The sequence below is a fragment of the Ictalurus furcatus genome, chromosome 24, assembly GCF_023375685.1.
Source record: "Ictalurus furcatus strain D&B chromosome 24, Billie_1.0, whole genome shotgun sequence".
Taxonomy (NCBI): domain Eukaryota; kingdom Metazoa; phylum Chordata; class Actinopteri; order Siluriformes; family Ictaluridae; genus Ictalurus; species Ictalurus furcatus.
In genome coordinates, this window is record NC_071278.1 from 10,732,521 (window position 1) to 10,751,922 (window position 19,402).

The 19,402-nt window shown below is 40.4% G+C and overlaps 1 protein-coding gene across 2 annotated transcripts in view; it reads right to left on the reverse strand.

The window, feature by feature from the left end:
* Window positions 1–19,402, reverse strand: part of sdk1a (sidekick cell adhesion molecule 1a) — a 275,242-nt gene that overhangs the window by 75,360 nt on the left and 180,480 nt on the right. For both annotated transcript variants that reach the window (XM_053612689.1, XM_053612688.1), the window contains exons 6-13: window positions 16,520–16,631; window positions 15,978–16,168; window positions 13,010–13,093; window positions 9,858–10,052; window positions 7,576–7,692; window positions 6,084–6,251; window positions 4,080–4,182; window positions 3,487–3,660 (exon numbers count right to left, since the gene is read on the reverse strand). In XM_053612689.1, the coding sequence (XP_053468664.1) occupies window positions 3,487–3,660; window positions 4,080–4,182; window positions 6,084–6,251; window positions 7,576–7,692; window positions 9,858–10,052; window positions 13,010–13,093; window positions 15,978–16,168; window positions 16,520–16,631 (1,144 nt within the window). The remainder of the gene's footprint in view (window positions 1–3,486; window positions 3,661–4,079; window positions 4,183–6,083; window positions 6,252–7,575; window positions 7,693–9,857; window positions 10,053–13,009; window positions 13,094–15,977; window positions 16,169–16,519; window positions 16,632–19,402) is intronic.

Consider the following 19,402-nt stretch of genomic DNA (forward strand, 5'->3'; position numbering starts at 1 on the left):
GAAATGATACGTTCTTCTACAACTATACACATTACCTTCCACTTAAAGAATGTTAAAGCTCAGTGCAGAACTTGATTTTCCATGAAAATCTGAACTAAGTAATGACTCCAGACTGTATTTAAAGCACTAATGCCTCAATCCCAAGCAATATCTCTGCTGCCATGGTTAAGTAATCTATTGCCAGTGGAAAGTACATCTGACTAAAAAGCCATTTCTCTCTAATGACACGGGCAGCTGTGCTCGAGGGAAGGCAGGATGAGCTGAGCCATGTGGTAGAGAACCGCTCGAATGCCTCTTCCAGGACAAACGGCTTTAACTGTTAATAAGGACCGAACAATGCTACAGACAAATAAAGAGTCTTAATCCTACAGAATTCTCCATAAACACCCCCAATACCTTTTCTGGCCTTTTTCCTTCACGTCTTGAACCCGAGACCGGCTTTATGCAATAAATGCCAAGCTTGTTAAGCGGTTTCATTTAAGTTAAGACGTCAAAAAAGAAATAGTCATCAAACCCGGAGCTTCACGTATCTCTAAACACCCGCTCAGAGCCCAAAGGTCAGTAGTCTTTTAAAAGATGAATGCTTTGATTGCACACAATTTGAAATGACGCATGTACACAACACTGGAAGGCCCGAAAGAAGAGAGAACAAACCTGAAGCACAATCTGAAATACGATTAGCAGCCTGCTGCTTTACAAATGTTTTTTGGATGTTAGCGTTAGCGGGCTTCGGAAAGCACTTGAAACCCAGATGGAAATGGTACGGGGAAAAAAGTTTCCACCAAATAAAGGTCAGTCTACAAGTTCCTGCTGGGAGAACTACCCAACTACATGTGCAAACAAACACGCAGGCCTGGATTTACACACAGCTTAATGAACGAATGGTTCATTGCTATTAAATACACTTTGTTTTTTAGCTTCTTCTGCAGAGTAAATATGTCTATGCAGAGTGCACAGATTTCCTGGAGAGAGAGAGAGAGAGAGCGAGAGAGAAGAGAGGCCATGTGTCCGGACTTTGCTGGAGCTTCGAAGCCACTGTGTCAGAGTCAAGCCTTTCCTGGCATGCAAGCCATATGTCCAGTGGTGTTGCTGAGATAACAGATTACAGGAACTTTGTTGAGATAACAGATTACCGACATTTCCCCCATGTGTCACTAAGTATCAACACTGTTAGTATGACACAATAAATGTTCCACTGGGTCATTTCACTGGCGTCCCCCATCCCGCTACACTCTTTCCTTGCTCCAGCGCACACCCGTCTCCCAAAATGACTTTCTGTGCCATGTGTTTTGGTGTCATCCGATGAATAAAAACGACGATCGCAGCGTTTGATAACGCGCAAAAAATAACAGACTCATTGTTATGCCACGATGTTCTTCAAAACCATAACATGAACATCAGTTCAGATAATTACAATGTGCTTTTCATCTTGTCGTTAGAAAGGAAAATGTTTGGAAAGAGCAAGAGTGGGAGTCAAAAAGGCAAAAGACAAAGAATAGCAAGAATCATATTTGTTCAGTTAAAAAAAAAAACCCAGCAGACATCTTGGCATGCAAATGCGAAAGCTGAAAAAGAAACGCAGAAATTCACAAAAGGAAGGCGATTTTAGGTCATGCTTATGCTCAGTAATGAATATACTTTGTAAGTTGCCAAACAGACCTGTTGAATGAATAAAAACAGCTGGAAAGCAGAGGGAAAAGTTTGCAACAATGGCATGCTCATGCTGAACAATATTTCTGTGCTGCATTGATTATACAATATCCTAGCCATTATTATTCTAGTTGCTATTTAGCTAATTGCACAAGCATGTGTTGAGTAGAGTGTTTCTTATTGTGAAAAATGCTTCTGCACATGATTATATTGGGCACAAGGTGGCTTTTTGCAACTGGAAGAATAAATTACACTACAGTTTTGACAGCGCATTCGGTAACAGTTTGTTTGTGTGGCGCCTACACCGGGCCTTCAAAACACATTCATAAGAATTACATACATATTTTATAACGCGACGGTGAAAGTGAAAACCTTCATGAGGTGAGATTATAGTATTTTAGCGAGGAGAGAAAGAACTCTCTTTATAGGTACTGTTCGAGACTGTTGTATAGATCTATAGCCTTTAATCATTTTTTTCATAGTTATTAGTTTGTCTATAATAACAGCAACTTTATAAGGCGGCGAAACGTTTTCTAAAACGTTTCCGTCTCGTCAGCTTACGGGCTTGGGATGTGCATTTACCATGGAGTTGGATGGAATTGGAAATCGGATATTCCTGAAGTTATTTTGATCCGTTTGGATTGATTATGAAGCGTTAGTCCAACATGACGTCGCTTAATTAAGATGCCCATGTGTCAGTCTGTTACGAAACGGGAGCGGAGGCAGAAGCATGTGCAGATCAACTTCTTTATTTTCGAACAGGAATCAATAAACAAGGAAACGCGGTCTAGACAGGAACAGATAACCAAGGATTAAACAAGAAACTGGATGCGAGGCAGGGAACAGAGCAGGACACGTAAACAAGACTGCTTAGCATACTAAACGTATTCGCCACTACATTCATTCATTCACTTACTCATTTAATACTGCGCGAAGTGCACCGCAACACGAGGGGTTTAAGTAACCAACATAATCACGCTTAAGTACAGACAGCTGGAACCAATAATGAGACACCCTCGTACATAAACCAATACCTGAACAGGAAGAGAACAAAACCAAAACAAAGGCACGTGTCCATATTAAACAGTCCTCTTTACGTAATCTCGTGCACATGCGTGCTCTGCAGCACTCCTTGCACTTCGACGCCGCAGCGCCATCTGCCGGCGGGAGCGTAACACAGTCAGTGTCATGTCAAGTTTTCAAATTACAGTGTCCCAAAAGTCTCCATACATGGGGGAAATTAACACTTATATACACATACACATACATACACACATTTGTATGTATGTATCTATGTATGTATATATGTGTGTGTGTGTGTGTGTGTGTGTGTATGTATATATATATATATATACATACACACACACACACATATGGTAGCTAAATGGAAAGCTGTTTTGTGCCTGTGCTGTTAGTATACATAAACTAATCAAATATGGTATAAAACCTCTAATGTTAACTTACATAAGTTGATATAAGATTCTCATAAAAGATTTATGAAATGCTTATAAAAGTACTATTTAACAAAGTGTTAATGACTTTAAATTTCTTTTTAAACTAACATACTCTATATGATATTAGATGGTAGGGAACATTGCAGCCGTTTTGTAGTTGGGATTTGAGAAAAGCGCTGTACCCCAGAGAGCCGCAGTCATCATGAGCTTCACAAAGCCCAGCTGTTCCTGAAGAAAAGAAGCTTTTTGAAAGCTAAGGGCTGAGACTAAAAATGTGAATTTGAAAGGACGCTTATACATCATACAGCATATAACTGGAAAAGGGACACGCATCAAGCCGGAGGGAATTAACAGGAAGCCGCGGAGCTTGTTCGGAGCTTACATCACTTCCAGGCGTGCAGTCTTGGAGTCATTGCCGGCAAGCGAAATCACATCGCAAGTGTAATCGCCTATATCCCCCGACCACGTCTGAGAGATGTGCAGTGAGCCTTGTTGCACGCTAATCCGTCCTCCTTTGGACTGACTGACCATCTCGCCGCCCTTCATCCACACAAACCTGAACGGGAACAGCAGAGAGACATACAGCGTAGAAGTGAGACAGTGAGAAGAAGAGAGCAAAAGAACAGAGAAAAAAAGGGAGAGAAGGAAAAATAAAAACAAACAAACAGACAGACAGGGAAGAAGACAGAAAACCAGTCAAGAGGGCCAAGAGTGAGAGGAGAGAGAGGGCAGGGAACAGGAAGATGGAGTGGATGAGACAGAGGGAGAAAGAGAGGACAGGAGCAGGGAACGCATGAGTGCTTCATTACACCGATTTCCTGCATATTAGCTCTGAATTAGGTTTACAGCATAACGGATTGCATTTTGAATCTACTTAACGTCGCATGGGCTGGCACTTCTAATTAACATTATACTCGGTACGAATGGGGCAAGCCTGGCCTCGAGGAATGTCCAGAACACTACATCACCACCCACCTTACGTGCACGCGTGCATCATGTATGGCACCGCACTCTAAAATGGCCGTCGTTCCCTTGATGACACGCCGGTCCACAGGAGGCTGGGAAATATAGGTGCGACCTTTGGGAAGACATAGAACCAGACACTTCTTCACTCAACACAGCGATACAGGGACACACTTGCTGAAATGGATCTAAAGTGTATATGCAAAACAAAAACTGAGCTTCAGAGTCACACATATTTCAACGATTTACTTTTGGGTCACATTTACATTTCAGTGCGTCTCTGCATATGTTAGCTCGACAGCAACTGGCTGATTTTAGCCCCAGTGTAGTCTCGCAAACTGTCAATAGATAGTCTGACACTTGAAGTAACAAAATGTTTCACAGAACACTGGAAAGAACCAGCCAGTCTTTTTATATGGAGTATCATCTTTAGCCACCACTAACTCCTTTAAATAAAACCCTGATCTAACTTTTAAGGACAGGGATGTTATACTTGAACGATCAGTCAGTGTTTAGAAGTGTTTTTCACTCAGAAACTGGAGTATGAATATTGATTATACACTAACAGTGGGGTCTACATTTCTGAACCCACTAGTAAACATGCTTCTGTTTTGCATTTATAATTTAATACACACAAAAAAAGCATTACAAATTATATCATGAGGAATGAATGTAGAATTTTGAAAAATATTCTGATATTGACCTGAATTTATTAGCATTTCATGGAAGCCTTAAAAGGCCATGCATTATTATTATTATTATTATTATTATTATTATTATTATTATAATTATTATTATTATGCATTTTTTTCTTTCTTGCTTTGTCGTGCTCTTGACATAACAAAATAGTTATTTTCTCGTGATATCGACATAACACAAGTGGTTTACTCGTGATTACGACTGAATGTTTCTGTTTACTCGACATAACAACATGTTTTTTATTGTTCTGGAGGAAGCAAAAGCTTAGCGCAATCCCGCAGTATCATGGATGAACAAATGAGTTTTTACTTTGACCAGGGACTCGACAACTTGCATGTTAGTGTCCGACACTTGAGGAGGGCACACTCTTCTCTCTGAACGCAGGGATAAAGTCCATCTCTACAGCGGGCGATTTTTAAACAGATTCGATGGCTAATAATAAATAAATAAATAAATAAATAACCCTGAACAACCCAAATAACCTTAAAACTAATGTAAGACAATCAAACCCTTATTAATGCCTTTAGCTCCACACATTCATCAAACTCTCATAACTACGTACCTTTCCTATTAGTTTCAGTGTAGTTAATGAATTATTCATACTGTAGTAACGACGGAATATGATTTAAGATAAATAACTGGAGAGTAAGCTGCGACTTTTAAGGAGTTCATTTGTAAAATGTAATCTCAGACAAATTACTCAAAATTCATAACCCTCTGGGTATTACTCCTTCTACACTCGTACTTTTGTTCTTTCAGTAACAAGAGAGCAGAGGCACTCTCTGCGTGAAAGTGCATTACAGCGCTCCATCCTGAGAATGTGTCTATATATATATATATATATATATATATATATATATATATATATATATATATATATATATATATATATATATATATACACCAAAAAATCATTACAAATTATTATTTATTATTATGAGGAATGAATGTAGAATTTTGAAAAATATTCTGATATTGATCTGAATTTATTAGTATTTCATGGAAAAGGCCATGCATTATTATTATTATTATTATTATTATTATTATTATTATTATTATTATTATTATTATATCTTTCTTACTTTCTTGTGATCGATGGTTTTCTCGTGATTACGACTGAATGTTTCTGTGTACTCGACATAATGTTTTTTATTGTTCTGGAGGCAGCAAAAGCTTCAGGAGGTGATACCCTTCTCTCTTAACACGGGGATAAAGTCCATCTCTACCGCGGGTAGTTATATATATATATAACTACCCGTTGTGTGTGTGTGTGTGTGTGTGTGTGTGTGTGTTTGCATGCGGAAACGAAGATCTTACTCCACACAGTAAGCTCAGCGCTGGCATTGATCACCCCCTCACTGTTAGCGGCGTAGCAGGTGTATGTTCCTGCGTCCTGCAGCGCCACCGGCTGCACCTGCAGTCCCCCAGATTCCAGTAACATAAAGCGTGGAATTTGTACTGAGCCACTGGCTAGTACCTGTGCATCTGTAAACACACACACACACACACACGCACACACTGTTCAGTGTCTCATTTCTGTGACGACGCAAAGGATTAACAAAGTATCATGAGTGGCTGTTTAGTTGTGCCTGATGTTTTATTACATGCTTAAAGTTTTCCCAGGGGGAAATTCTTCAGTTCAGCCTGTCTCATTAGGAGAGCTCCATGCACATAATTGGGAAGGCTATGGAAATGACTTCATGAATATAAGCCAGAAAACGGTGCTGGGATACAAAGAGAGATTTGTAGTGCGCGTTTCTACAGAATGATCTTTGTTATATTGCCAATCATCTGCAACAAAGACGTTTTAATAGCGCTCTGCAACACACAAAAACTCGCAGCGTCGCGTCTGTCAATTTGTCGTCCTCGGCTAAAGAGCACTAAAAAGCCCGTGTGAGTGATAAATAACTTTTATACAACAGGTGACAAGCTGTGCACCATTTAGCTGCATTCATTCCTTCATCCATCCATCCATCCATCCGTTCATTCGTTCCGTATCTTCAGTGAATACATCGTGGATGGAAGACCAGTCCATCACAGGGCACCATGCACAACAACATTCACACATTCATTCACAACTAGGGGCAACTTAACACAGCCAATCTACCTACTGTCATGTTTTTTTTTTGAGAAGTGGGAGGAAACCGGAGTACCTGGAGGAAACCCACACAGACATGCACTGTGTCTCTGGAGCTTTCATCTACCTGCTACACCACTGTGCCACCTTTTTTTTTAATATTCATACATTCTTAAAAACAAAACCCTCTGTGAGAAGCCTTTCCATAACAACTGTTATTTGTAAATTTGAAGGAAAAAAGGAAATCCCAGGGTTAACTGGAGCTTCTTTGCGATGTACTGAATAGAATACTAGGCTTAAACAAGCCTTATTAGAGACTTGCTAATGCTCTAATCTCTTTATGATGTGTATATCTGTTGATCACGCCGCAAAGCTGGTGGTGAGCCCTCTGACATCCTGTTTGGAGTATCAAAAGTATCAAACATGTAGGAAAAGGTTCTCTGGTCTGATTAAACCAAAACCAAGTTGAAACAAAGCTCTACATTTGGTCGAAACCCCAAACTGCGCGTCACCCTGATTACAGTATCCCCACAGTGAAGCACGATGGTGGCAGCATCGTGCTGAAAGTAGCCCTTTGGATTTTTTTCCTGTTCCATTTTTTGAAAGCTCCTTGATCTTCATGTTGCTCCCTCTTTAGGTTTGTTCTCTACTTTGATCACATGGCACCAGAACAACTGGGTGAACACTCGCAAGGCATTGTAAGCTGTCGTCACATGGCAAGTTAATGATTACCTTTCCTCCAGGTGATGGATGGTTTCGGGGCACCAGAGACCTGACAGGTGAAGGAGGCCACAGCACCGTCGGTTATGTTGATGTTAACCGGTGGAGCGCTGAACGCCGGAGTGATACCTGCATAATCCATAAACACAGGTGTAGCCAAGCAGGCAGCAACGCTTCTCAAGTCAGTCTGCTTAATGCAGCTCACATACACATACAAACATGTGTGAATGTACAAATCACTACAAGAGGACTAACAACAGGAAATTGAATTAAATCCCAATTCTATTCCTACTTTCATCCCAGTGCTATTGTTTGTTATTCTGATTGGTGTTTTTTCACTCATTCAGCAAATCTGTGATACAAATCAGAATCAGTAAACAACCTATATAAATGCAATTAAACTCTTCTGATTGGGCGGTCATAATGGAAGCATTTTGGAGTCGGTAGGTTATTTTATCATAGGCAGAGATGTGTAAATGAATAGGTATCTCCACTGGGGATGGTGGTGCCTGTTGTAGATGAAAGGGAAAACAAGATTATTTGGATTCTGAATTGAATTTTTTTTTGGCATATCAATTTGGAGCCAAGATGCGAAAATAAACCTCATTTCAGCTCAATTTGCACAGTGGCTAAAAGGCTAGTTCCCTCTCAACCCTTTAGATGTAACTTCATAAAGATTGATGAGGTAAAAGCCCAAGAAAGAACATTTCCAAATAACCCTGAAGTCATATTTACATATTTTAAAAACATACACCGCTCCTGAAGATATACTTGCCATATTTTTGTGCACATGCATTACGTAGCCCAGTATTAGCTTTTTCCAGCTCATGTGGTCATTGAATTTCTGGTACAATATTACACACTCCTTCAAGCCTTCCAGGGAATGTTATAGAGAATGGTCATGTTCTTTTTCTTAATGGCTTTGCTGGCACACTAGAACAGCAGTTTGCAGTCTCTCTTTAGACTGGGTGCTGAATATTTACAGTGCATGCCGGTATTCATTCACTGTTCTTGCCCTTGATCACTTTGGCATGAATCAGATCTATACAGGAACAATACACCTAGGAGGAGGCTTTAAATGGCTTTTATTGAACCACTGGTCAATATGAGGGTCAAGATATATATACGGTCACTACAGCAAGACAGAAGCAGCATCCAGACATCAATACCTGATCTTCCGCCCCCTCAAGATAAATTGCTCAGGATTTTTTTTCTTCCCATACTGTCTTGCATTATGGAATGACATGCTATAAAGCTCATTCAGATTTGAGACAAGAGACTCCTGGGATAACAGGTAGAATGTTTTTTTTCTCCAATCTGAATGTGAAGTACTTCATTGAAGTACTAATCTGAGTCTGGACCAGCACTCAGACAAAGACACATCAGACATCCATCCATTTTCCATACTGCTTATCCTACACAGGGTGATGGGGGAGCCTAGAGCCTATCCCAGGGTTCTTGGGGCACAAAGCAGGGGACACCCCCGTTTTGGATGGGGTGGCAACCTATTGCAGGGCACAATTGCACACACTCTCACACAAACTACGGACAATGTGGAAATGCCATTTGGCCTACAACGCACGTCTTGGGGAGAAAATCAGAGTACAGCCCGACCAAACAAAAAAAAAAGGCAAGGGAGGAACATGCTAACTCCGTGCACACAAAGCAGAGGCGGGACCTCGAACCTCCAACCCCAGAGGAGGTTGCCTCCCTTCCCCCATCAGACATATAATATAAAAGATATGTATATAGTATCTAATAATAATGTACAATATATGTAACAGGTCTTGCATCCAGTCTGATGGCAATTCGAGGAAATAATCAGGGAAATTCAATAATCAGAGAAAATAGGATCGTCTAAAGGTCAGCGTGTAAAGTTAAAAATCGTTATCGCAATCCAGTCAGTGTGATCACACAACAGCAGTGTAATTATCAGCATGATGGGAGTGTTTCTCCTAGACACCTTTATAGCCTCACACGGCACATGCAAGGAGCCTCGACACAGCAAACATTATGAAGTAATCAGCACCAGACAGGCTTTTCCACAGGGAAACGCTTCAATTTCCTAACTGGCGAGCGAGAAGACATTTGGTTTTACATTAGCACAAACGTATTTGTGACTGCGGGACGTTAAAGCATAGGGAGTGAGTTCTCTTCAGTCCGTCACGCATAATGCCTTTTATTACGCTTCCGCTGTCTCCGCGAGCCAGTAATTACGGCCAGACAGAGTGCGCTTTCCCAACACTTGGCAAACCCAGAATACAAATTTTCTCTCCTCTTGGCTTCTGACTCACTTGTCACATCTAGATAGGTGTGGACCTGCAGCTCTCCAGCTGCATTCCTAGCGAAGCACTGGAAGATACCGGCGTCGTTAGGCTGCAGTCTCCTGATCTGCAGTCCCATGCTGGAGATGACCTTATAGCGTGGATTATTCAACTTGCTGAGAGGCACTGCATCCTTATACCACTCCAGCTTGGGCACGGGTACACCTGAGGGTTAAAAGCCAAGAGGGAAAAGCGGTTAACAATATGGACTGCTCCATAGAAGGAGTAGAGTACAACAAGGATGTCAGGGAAAGATCTAGATTCTAGTAGCAGGTCTGATGTATACATACACATGAGACAAGAACATTGTGTTATATTTACCTTATAGAAGGATCTTTTGAAAGCTTTAAATCAGGGGAATTTAACTAAAACTTGGTTCCTTAATATAAAATTCCGAGCTTACAAAGACCCAGATAAGCAACTAACATGATTTTGATTTTGATGCTTAATTATGATTAGTTATAAGACTCAATTTTCAGTGATTATGTTTTGTTTCACACCAGCACTTCTTTATTCGTCTTTAAACATTTTCCTTGTTAGTTTGGTTTTTTGGAATATATGTGTATATATATATATATATATATATATATATATATATATAAATCAATTAATGGCTCCATCAATAGGGGTGTGGCTACGCAGACCGTATTTGTAGAAGGAGCCATCCCTGCTGAGAAAGGTTCCTGTAAGAACTCCAGGACTGTAGCTATTGCTCAGTTATTGTGTCTCAATGGTGTTTCTCACGCCACAATAAAAAGTTGGTACTTGAATGCATACAATTTTCTTGTGGATGGTGCTTTAGCATTTAACATGGTCTCTACAACCTCGGTTGAGAGACTGGAATCTGAGCTGGTGCCCTCACAGTTTCCATAGCTCTGGCCGAGGATGATAAATCAACCCTCTGGCTTGAGACAATAGATCCCTGTGAATGGGAATCTCCCAGGGAGTGCCTTCCAGCAGAGATATTATCTCCAGGAACCAAATTCGAGCTGAAAGTCACAAAACTACAATCCGTGATTGTGTTACATCACAACAAGTTGTTTTGAAGGGTTTCAAGAAAAAAGCCTCTACTCTCATCCAAAAACAAACTCAAGCATCTTCCATTTACCAGACACTACTGGAACTTCAAATGGGATCGGGTTCTATGGTCAGACGAAATCAAAATGGAGCTTTTTGGCAATAAACACCAGAGGTGGTTCTGGTGCACACAGAGAGGAAGCCATATGGAAAAGTACCTCATGCCCACAGTTAAATATGGTGGTGGATCGTTAATGTTTTAGGGCTGTTTTTCTGCCAGAGGACCTGGACATTTTGTTAGGATACATGGCATCATGGACTCTATCAAATATCAACAGATATTAAATGAAAACCTGACTGCCTCTGCCAGAAAACTTAAAATGGGCCATGGTTGGATCTTCCAGCAGGACAATGATCCAAAACATTCATCCAAAATCAACACAAAAATGGTTTACTGACCACAAAATCAAGGTCCTGCCATGTCCATCCCAGTCCCCTGACTTGAACCCCATAGAAAACCTGTGGGGGTGAACTGAAGAGGAGAGTCCACCAGCGTGGACTTCAAAATTTGAAGGATCTGGAGAGATTCTGTATGGAGGAATGATCTCAGATCCCTTGTCATGTATTCTCCAACCTCATCAGACATTATAGGAGAAGACTCAGAGCTGTTATCTTGGCAAAGGAGGTAGCACAAAGTATTGACTAAAAGGCCAATAATTGTTGCACACCTATATTTAACAAAGATATTTTTTTAGATAAACCTGTGTTTTGTTTGCAATTGTTTGATATCCATGAGAGCAGAGAATTTTTGTGAATTTTATAAACAAAAGTTCAAAAGGTTAAACAATAAAGACACCCTTCTCTTGAATGAATGAATGTGTTTTTCACAGCCTTCTTTGCTCATATTTACAGAGGATGCTAATATTAGTGGAGGGCACAGTAAATCAATTATTTCATTCAATAAGTATTGTTAGTTTTTTATTTTTTATGCAAGATGCTGTAACTTTATTATGAAGCTATAGAACTTTGGGAAAACAGCATGTACATTGTAGTGAATTGTGATTTGAAATAGGTGTGTGATTTGAAGTGTGGGAAGTGAGAACGAAATAACAGTTGATGTGATCAGCCTTGTAGCGAAGGATTCTGGGAAATGCGTTTACAGATGGGGTTGACGTGATAAACTTATTTCTATACGTTACTATTCAGTATTTATTTTCATGTTTAAATTTATTGTTCAAAAAACTATTAATACATAATCCAGTGGAATTTTGTTTCCATATTTCTGATGTATATATTTTGTATGCATTAAAAAAAAAAAAAATCATGCAAAAGCATGAATTGAGGTATAGTGGGACAGTTTCTCTTAGCAGCATTTATTTTCCTGCCTGAGAAGTGAAAATCAAAATTCTGTTTATATTAAATTCCAGAAAAGAGTACTTTGGAACAATGTTATTGTTTTTACTGCTGTGAGAAATGAATAACAAAATTTCCACTCTGTTAAATTAGAAGTGGCTCGGTTGATTGTCTTTATTTCTCTCAGTGCATCTGATTTTGACAGCATCTGATTTTGAAACCATGTGACACCTGGATGCAGCACTGACAAATATTGTATGAATGGCCCTGACTATTGGCTGACCTTCCACTTTTAGGCTATTAGAAAACTGGTGGGGAAAGCAATGGAGAATATTTCTGGCAGAAAGCCAATACCATTTCCACTGCCCAATTTTTCTCAACATAACGATAGCCGGACTGGCCCTTTCCCCTTAACTACTCATCTCTCACAGCTAATCATGACTTCGCTACTTCTCCAAAAGGCCACCATTTCTCTTACGGTCAACTCAAAATGACATTCTCAGAGCTGTAATGATTTTATAAATCACTCCTAACAATTTTCCAGCTCTCCGTAAATACACACTTTTAGATATTGGCTGCACTGTACTCGATTCACTGCAGATCACTGAATGCATCGCATGATGTTTCTCTACGGTGATAGCTTTGGGTCTTTGGGTGAGCGAAGAGAATACATGCTGAAAATGGGTCCCATCCACAGCAGTAGTAAAACAATCATACTAAACGACATAAAAAGTATATTTTTCAGTGCTGACCTCGAGCCTGGCATGGGATATCCATGCTTTTCTCCACTTCTCCCATCATCTTCCTCCTGGGCTCGGCTGTGAAGTAGGGAGTCTCTGCCAAAAGCAAAGAAGCAGTAAGCACAACACTGTTGTCACTTTATGCTCTATGTAGAACCCTACAACCGAGGTTTTCTCTTTCAGTAGAGGTTTCAAGTAGAGCTGTAAACTAAGGACCATCTGAAATATTCCTTCTCAGAATGTAGGGCTTCTACTGGTATATGTGTATATATGTATATGTATATGTGTATATATATATATATATATATATATATATATATATATATATATATATATATATATATATATACATACACACACACACACACACACATACACCACAACCAGTGGATTCAATGAAGATCAAGTTCAATAATTTGTCAGTTACAGACATGACCCCTTCAAAATGGACCGTATCATGAACATCGTTAACATTTTCCAATATGGAGCTTATGGTTCAATAGATGGATGGATGGATGGATCAATTTATTCATCGCAGAGGGAAATTCACCTATTACAGCAGCACAGAGAGTTCGGAAGTATACTAACAGTAATTTAACATTATAAATGAAACAAATTAAGAATAAATATATTAAAGAGAATACAGTGTAAGAGTATGATGTGGTAGTGCAGTAGGGTGTAAACATTGTAGATATAAGCAACTGACAAGGGGAATTAATGTGGCAGTGCTGTGTACACGTTCTCAATATTGTCCATCCATCCATCCATTTTCTGTACCGCTTATCCTACACGGGGTCCTAGGGAGCCTGGAGCCTATCCAGGAGACTCAGGGCACAATCACACACCCATTCACACACTATGGACGATTTGGGAATGACAATCAGTCTACAATGCATGTCTCTGGACTGGGGGAGAAAACCGGAGTACCCAGAGGAAACCCCTAAAGCATGGGGAGAACATGCAAACTCACACACGCACACAGGGCAGAGGCAAGAATCAAATCCTCCAACCCTGGAGGTGTGAGGCAAACATGCTAATCACTAACCCACCCTGTCAACAGCGTACACATTGTAAACAGCGATAAAATTAATACGGATATACAGGATTGTATACAGTATGAGAAATACGAGAAAAGGAAAGAAGAAAGTAATGCAAAAGTAAACAATGAATAGAAGTAAAATGGCAGTGCATACTGGATATGAATAGTGGATGGTAGTAAAGTTCAACTATTGTCCAATGAGCTTGTCTTAAGAACTTAAGTGCTTATCCTCAGTAGGGATATAATGCAATGTAGTAGGTTCTAGAACATGACGTGTTACTGTATAGTCATGTAGTAAGCATGCAGTATATAGTGAGAACGAAGCCTTTTAAATATTAAATAAAAACATAGGCAAATGTGTTGCAGGCAAACGTTGAAGTTAGTGGAGTGAAAGTCACAGAAATCTTCCTTTTAAATCAACGCACTCCAACTACTACTCTAAACCATGTCTCTGGTATCCCAACATATGGTTACTAAGCTCTGCTGTATTCTGTAAGCTTTACCATCCTGAAGTTAATTAGATTTATATCTCTCTGGAAATAAAAAAAATAAAACGCTCTTCCATTTTTATTCCTTTTAGGTTCGAGGAGTCTTTCAGAATCCTAATGGATATCTAGCCCTCGAGGACTGTTGCTTTTGTAAAGCTTTAAGCTTAAGGGACAGTCTTTCTGAGTGCATTTCTAGTGAGAAGCCGTACCATGTCACTTGCTCTGATGGCAAGAGTGCTGAAGTGGACTTTTACATCTATAAGTAGTTGAATAAATGCATATTTAGGGTTCCTGCATCTTGCATGACAACCAGGCATACAACTACTGAATGCCAGACTTATGAGGGATGTCACAGTGACAGGCCACATTCATCATCTTGTACCACCTCAATATCCATGACTCACCCTCCTGCGGATCTGCTTCTTTATATGCATACTTATAGAACTTCTGATGATACGCATACCTCTTTCCAGTTTCACTCGTACAAGGATAATGAAGTGTGCTAACCCTTTCATATGAAACTGTATAGATAAAGTTCAGTAAGAAGATAAAGTATCAGCAATTCAACTAACAGAGCAATGAATGTCATAGATCTAAAAGGTTGTAATTTTAATGCTGTTTGTATGTGCTTTAAATTTATACAAATACTGAGACATCGCTTATTAAAGATTTCTTAGCTGATTCCTTCTTTTTTTATGCACTTTTGCGCAATACTTTATTATGAAGGATGCTTAAGTAGTAAAACAGTGCTACAGTCAGAAAATATGGTTAAAATGGTTAGCACTTTTGCCTCGCAATTCCGTGGTTGGGGGTTCGAATCCCACCTCGGTCCTGTGTGCGTTTGAATGTTCTCCCTGTGCTTCTGGGGTTTCCTCCAAGTACTCAGAGTTCCTCCCCCCAGTTCAAAGACATGTGTTGTAGGATGATTGGCATTTCCAAATTGTCTGTAGTGTGTGAATGTGTGTGTAATTGTGCCATGTGATGGATTGGCACCCCATCCAGGGTGTCCCACACATTGTGATCCGAGTTCCCTGGGATAGGCTCCAGGCTGCCCTCGTGAACCTTTGTAGGATAAGTGGTAAGAAAAATGGATGGATGGATGGAAATTCCAAGCAAGGCCTCCCGAGTAGCGCAACAGAAAAGAGCAAAACTAGCTGCAGGTGGGAGGGGCAGTGTTACTCTCTCTTCCCTGTCAATCACAGTAAAGCTATCCCATTGTGGGCATCTATGAGCTCAGGTATGCAGAAGAGGATGGAGGGTAGCGCTTTCCTCCGAGTGTGTTGAGCTGCCATGTTTGCCCCACCCTCCTCGGTTGGTAGGGGAGAATTTCGCCAAATGACCAAATTGGGAAGATAAGGAGCAATATAAAAATGACACGCAAGTCACTAATACTCTGCTCATCATTAGAATTTCATTTTAGAAAGACCAGGTGGGAAAAAAAAAGATTTTATACCTATAATAGAGAGGAAAGCTCTGGCCTCGGCCGGCTTGACGCTGCTGTCAAGCAGTGAGGCCTCACACACGTACAGTCCCATGTCCACCGTGGTGGGGTTAATGATGGTCAGGCGGCGACCGAAAGAGCCCACGCCACTGGCCACCTCCACACCGTTCCTCCTCCACACCAAACTCAGCTTGTCCACAGGCCTAGCGAGAGAGAGGAAAAACACAGCGAGAGGAAAGGAAACTAAGAGATGGTAAGAGATTGAGACAGAAAAAAGCAAAGGTAAAAACCCAACCAGCAACAAATGGCCATTAAGAGGCAATAGATCTCTCAGTTCTTATGTGGGATGCATATGTTCTACTTAAAAGTAAGCCTATCAGATTGGAGTTTCAAAGTTCATCCTTTTAAGAGGTTATAATATAAGAAATGTTCAAGCTGTCTGTATGAGATTTAATGGGCTAGGAATGGCTTATTCTGAGCGTCGGTTGCTCACCTAAAGCAAATGGGCTAGGATGGACATGAAGGCCAGAGCATTGCTCTAATGCTTTACTCACCGTGCATTAGCGACACACTCCAGCATGGCCTCGCTCACCCCTGCCACTACAGTTGTATTCCTGGGGGGGATCACTATTACTGGGGCTACCGGGTCCACAGAGGCCTCCCCGTCTATCAGTGGGCAGAGTTGAAGAGGAGGAGAGTGTAGTGAGGAAGAAACTCAAAAGCTTTCTGCACTTATACTGTAGGCATTAGTTTTTAAAACAGACTCTACCGGCAGTGGTATTAATTCAGTCGGTTTTACCTGGAAATCTACAAATAGTATTTCACACACAGCACGGCCGACTTTAACACATCTGAAAAAAATGAAAGGAATTCCACAATGCAGAGTCGAGAAAAGGAACAAATCTCTTTAAATCCAAGCCATCACATGTTGACTATACTGCTGTGTCACAGTAAGTTGCCCCAGAGCCCGAGCTGATGAGCTGTTTCATATCCGTCCTGCTCAGAAGAGAATGTTTTGAATAATTGGTCTCTTGGCACTGGTCCTGCGCCATGGTTCAAAGGGCCCGGGTCCTCTCCCTACTCGTTTGACTTTCCGACCGAATCACTCTTGCATGAAAATGTCTTTTTTTTTTTTTTTTTATAACATTTTTTTAATACGTGCCAAGTCAATCTGTATTCTAATTGCGAAAAATTAGACCGACTCTTTAATCAAATTCGTTCTTGCATCAGGGACGTTGGAGAACCACGAAAATATTGAAATTGTACAGCTTGTTTCTTATAGAGTTGAATCTAGCCTTTGATGTTGACTTTAACTAACCGTGTAATGAAGGTAAAGAAGCGTGTGAAAGTTTGCACACCCTTCATTTCAAATGACGAAATGAGATGTTCCTTCATCAGAAGACACATAAATAGTCAGAAATTGTATGTCACGATGTTTAAATATTAATAGTGAAACATTCAATTGAATAACCTGTTGCAAATATTCTCTAGTCATTGCATACCCACCTCCTGCTTTTACCACTTCCTCAGTTTTAAACGTTCACTAAGTTTTCCCCGACATATCAGATTGCCAGATTGCTTGACCATCTGTCTTCAAATCAATCCGACAACTTACAATACTAAGGACTGGAGACTCAGAGGGTCAAGGCAAAACTTTGACTTTCCTATATTCAAACCATTTTTCTGTTGATTTAGCCTTATGTTTTGAGTTGTTCTGAATACACCCACGTTTCATTTTGAACTTCTTGATTGATGGCAATCAAGTAATTAATTACCATCAATCTTGATTATCTGTTCATACTGGACTGCATTAATTCTGCAGAGCTTCAGTACGACACAATCCTGTTACAGAGCCCAAGTGGCATGTTGGTGTGTTCCTCAGCATATGCCAAGCGAGCTGCCTTGTGTCTAAAACATAACAGCTTCCGTCGAGTTTTTTCTTCTTCTTAACATTTACCATACAATCTGCGCTCGACTCCCTAACAATTCTGGCAACTTTTCCCTCTTTTACGTCTTTGCTCCATATACACTGGCAGTGTATGCTGGCCCAGAGAGCGAATCTTAATGCAACAGCAAATCACAAATCACAAACGCAAAACTAAAAAACGCAGCATTAACATTAACTCAAAATGGAAAGCGTAGATTCTTATTAAACATCATATGCATGTTGCTGATTGGCTAGAACACGTGTGAGTCTGAGAGACAGCAAAAAAGAAACAGAGAGCTAGAGGATATTTACAGAAAGGGATATTATGTGCCTAAACTTGAATCTAATAATGCTTTTACTCATGCTTATTTTTTTATCAAGGACATTTGTATTTTAGATTTTAGAAAGGTTCTCAACTTTACATGGCAGTAATATGAGTATGCTGAAAGAAGAAGGAATTGCTTCTCACTAAAACAGCCAGATAACAACTAGATAACCAAATGAAAAAGTCTTATTCTTTTTCCTCTTGATAGTCATATGCCATGTTCAATCAGCAATGAGCATGTGATGATCGAACTGCTGCTCATGCTGCAACACAGGACGGTGTAACACACGTACGAAAGTGCTATCTGCCCTCTTCCGCATACAGATGCCTGCGAGTGGCTAGTGATTTACAGGGGAGAGATAGTACTGTCATGAGTAGGGGTATACCCTGGTGTCCTGGCGAAATTCCCCCACTGATTGGCCCTTCTCTATCATGGCTCCCTAATAATCCCCATCTTTGAATCACTTTCTTCTCCTCTCCACTAGTAGCTGGTGGGCATTCTGGAGCACTATGGCTGCCGTCACATCATCCAGGTGGATGCTGCACACTAGTGGTGGTTAAGGAGACACCCCCACCCCCCATACTATGTAAAGCGCTTTGAGTGTCTAGAAAAACGCTATATAAACGTAACTGTAACTAACTGTAAAAAATCCCTTCTAACCAAAGAGCATGGCCAATTCTGCTCTCTTAACTCTGAATTATGGTATTCGCTGTTGGTAATGGTGTCTATAAACACTTCAGTACACTTTTATACCCTTCTCCAGCTTTATGAAATACCATTATTTCCTGTTTTAGGTTTTCTGAACGCTGTATCCCTGCCCCCTTGTACATTCTTGACTCTTGACTGCTTACCACAAACCTTTCACGCCTTAAACAAGACTTAACCAAGTAAACATGTTAACGAAGCACATTACATTCAAGCCATCGAATAAGAACAGGTCAAAATAGATGTGGACATTTGAGCTTACTAGTAAACAAATACGCTCACGTAGGCTGAAGTACTGTAGTATTCAGGCCGTGTTGTTATAAATAGAGGTACATTAGGTACGTGTTTCATCACTCAGACACTATGGGGGATGCAAACTCTTGCACTCGGCTGTAACTGAGCTGAAGTTTTCTCTTTTATTCTCCTCTGATTAACACCAGGCACTAGTATCTTATGCTTTAAGTGCTCGACCCAGAAAG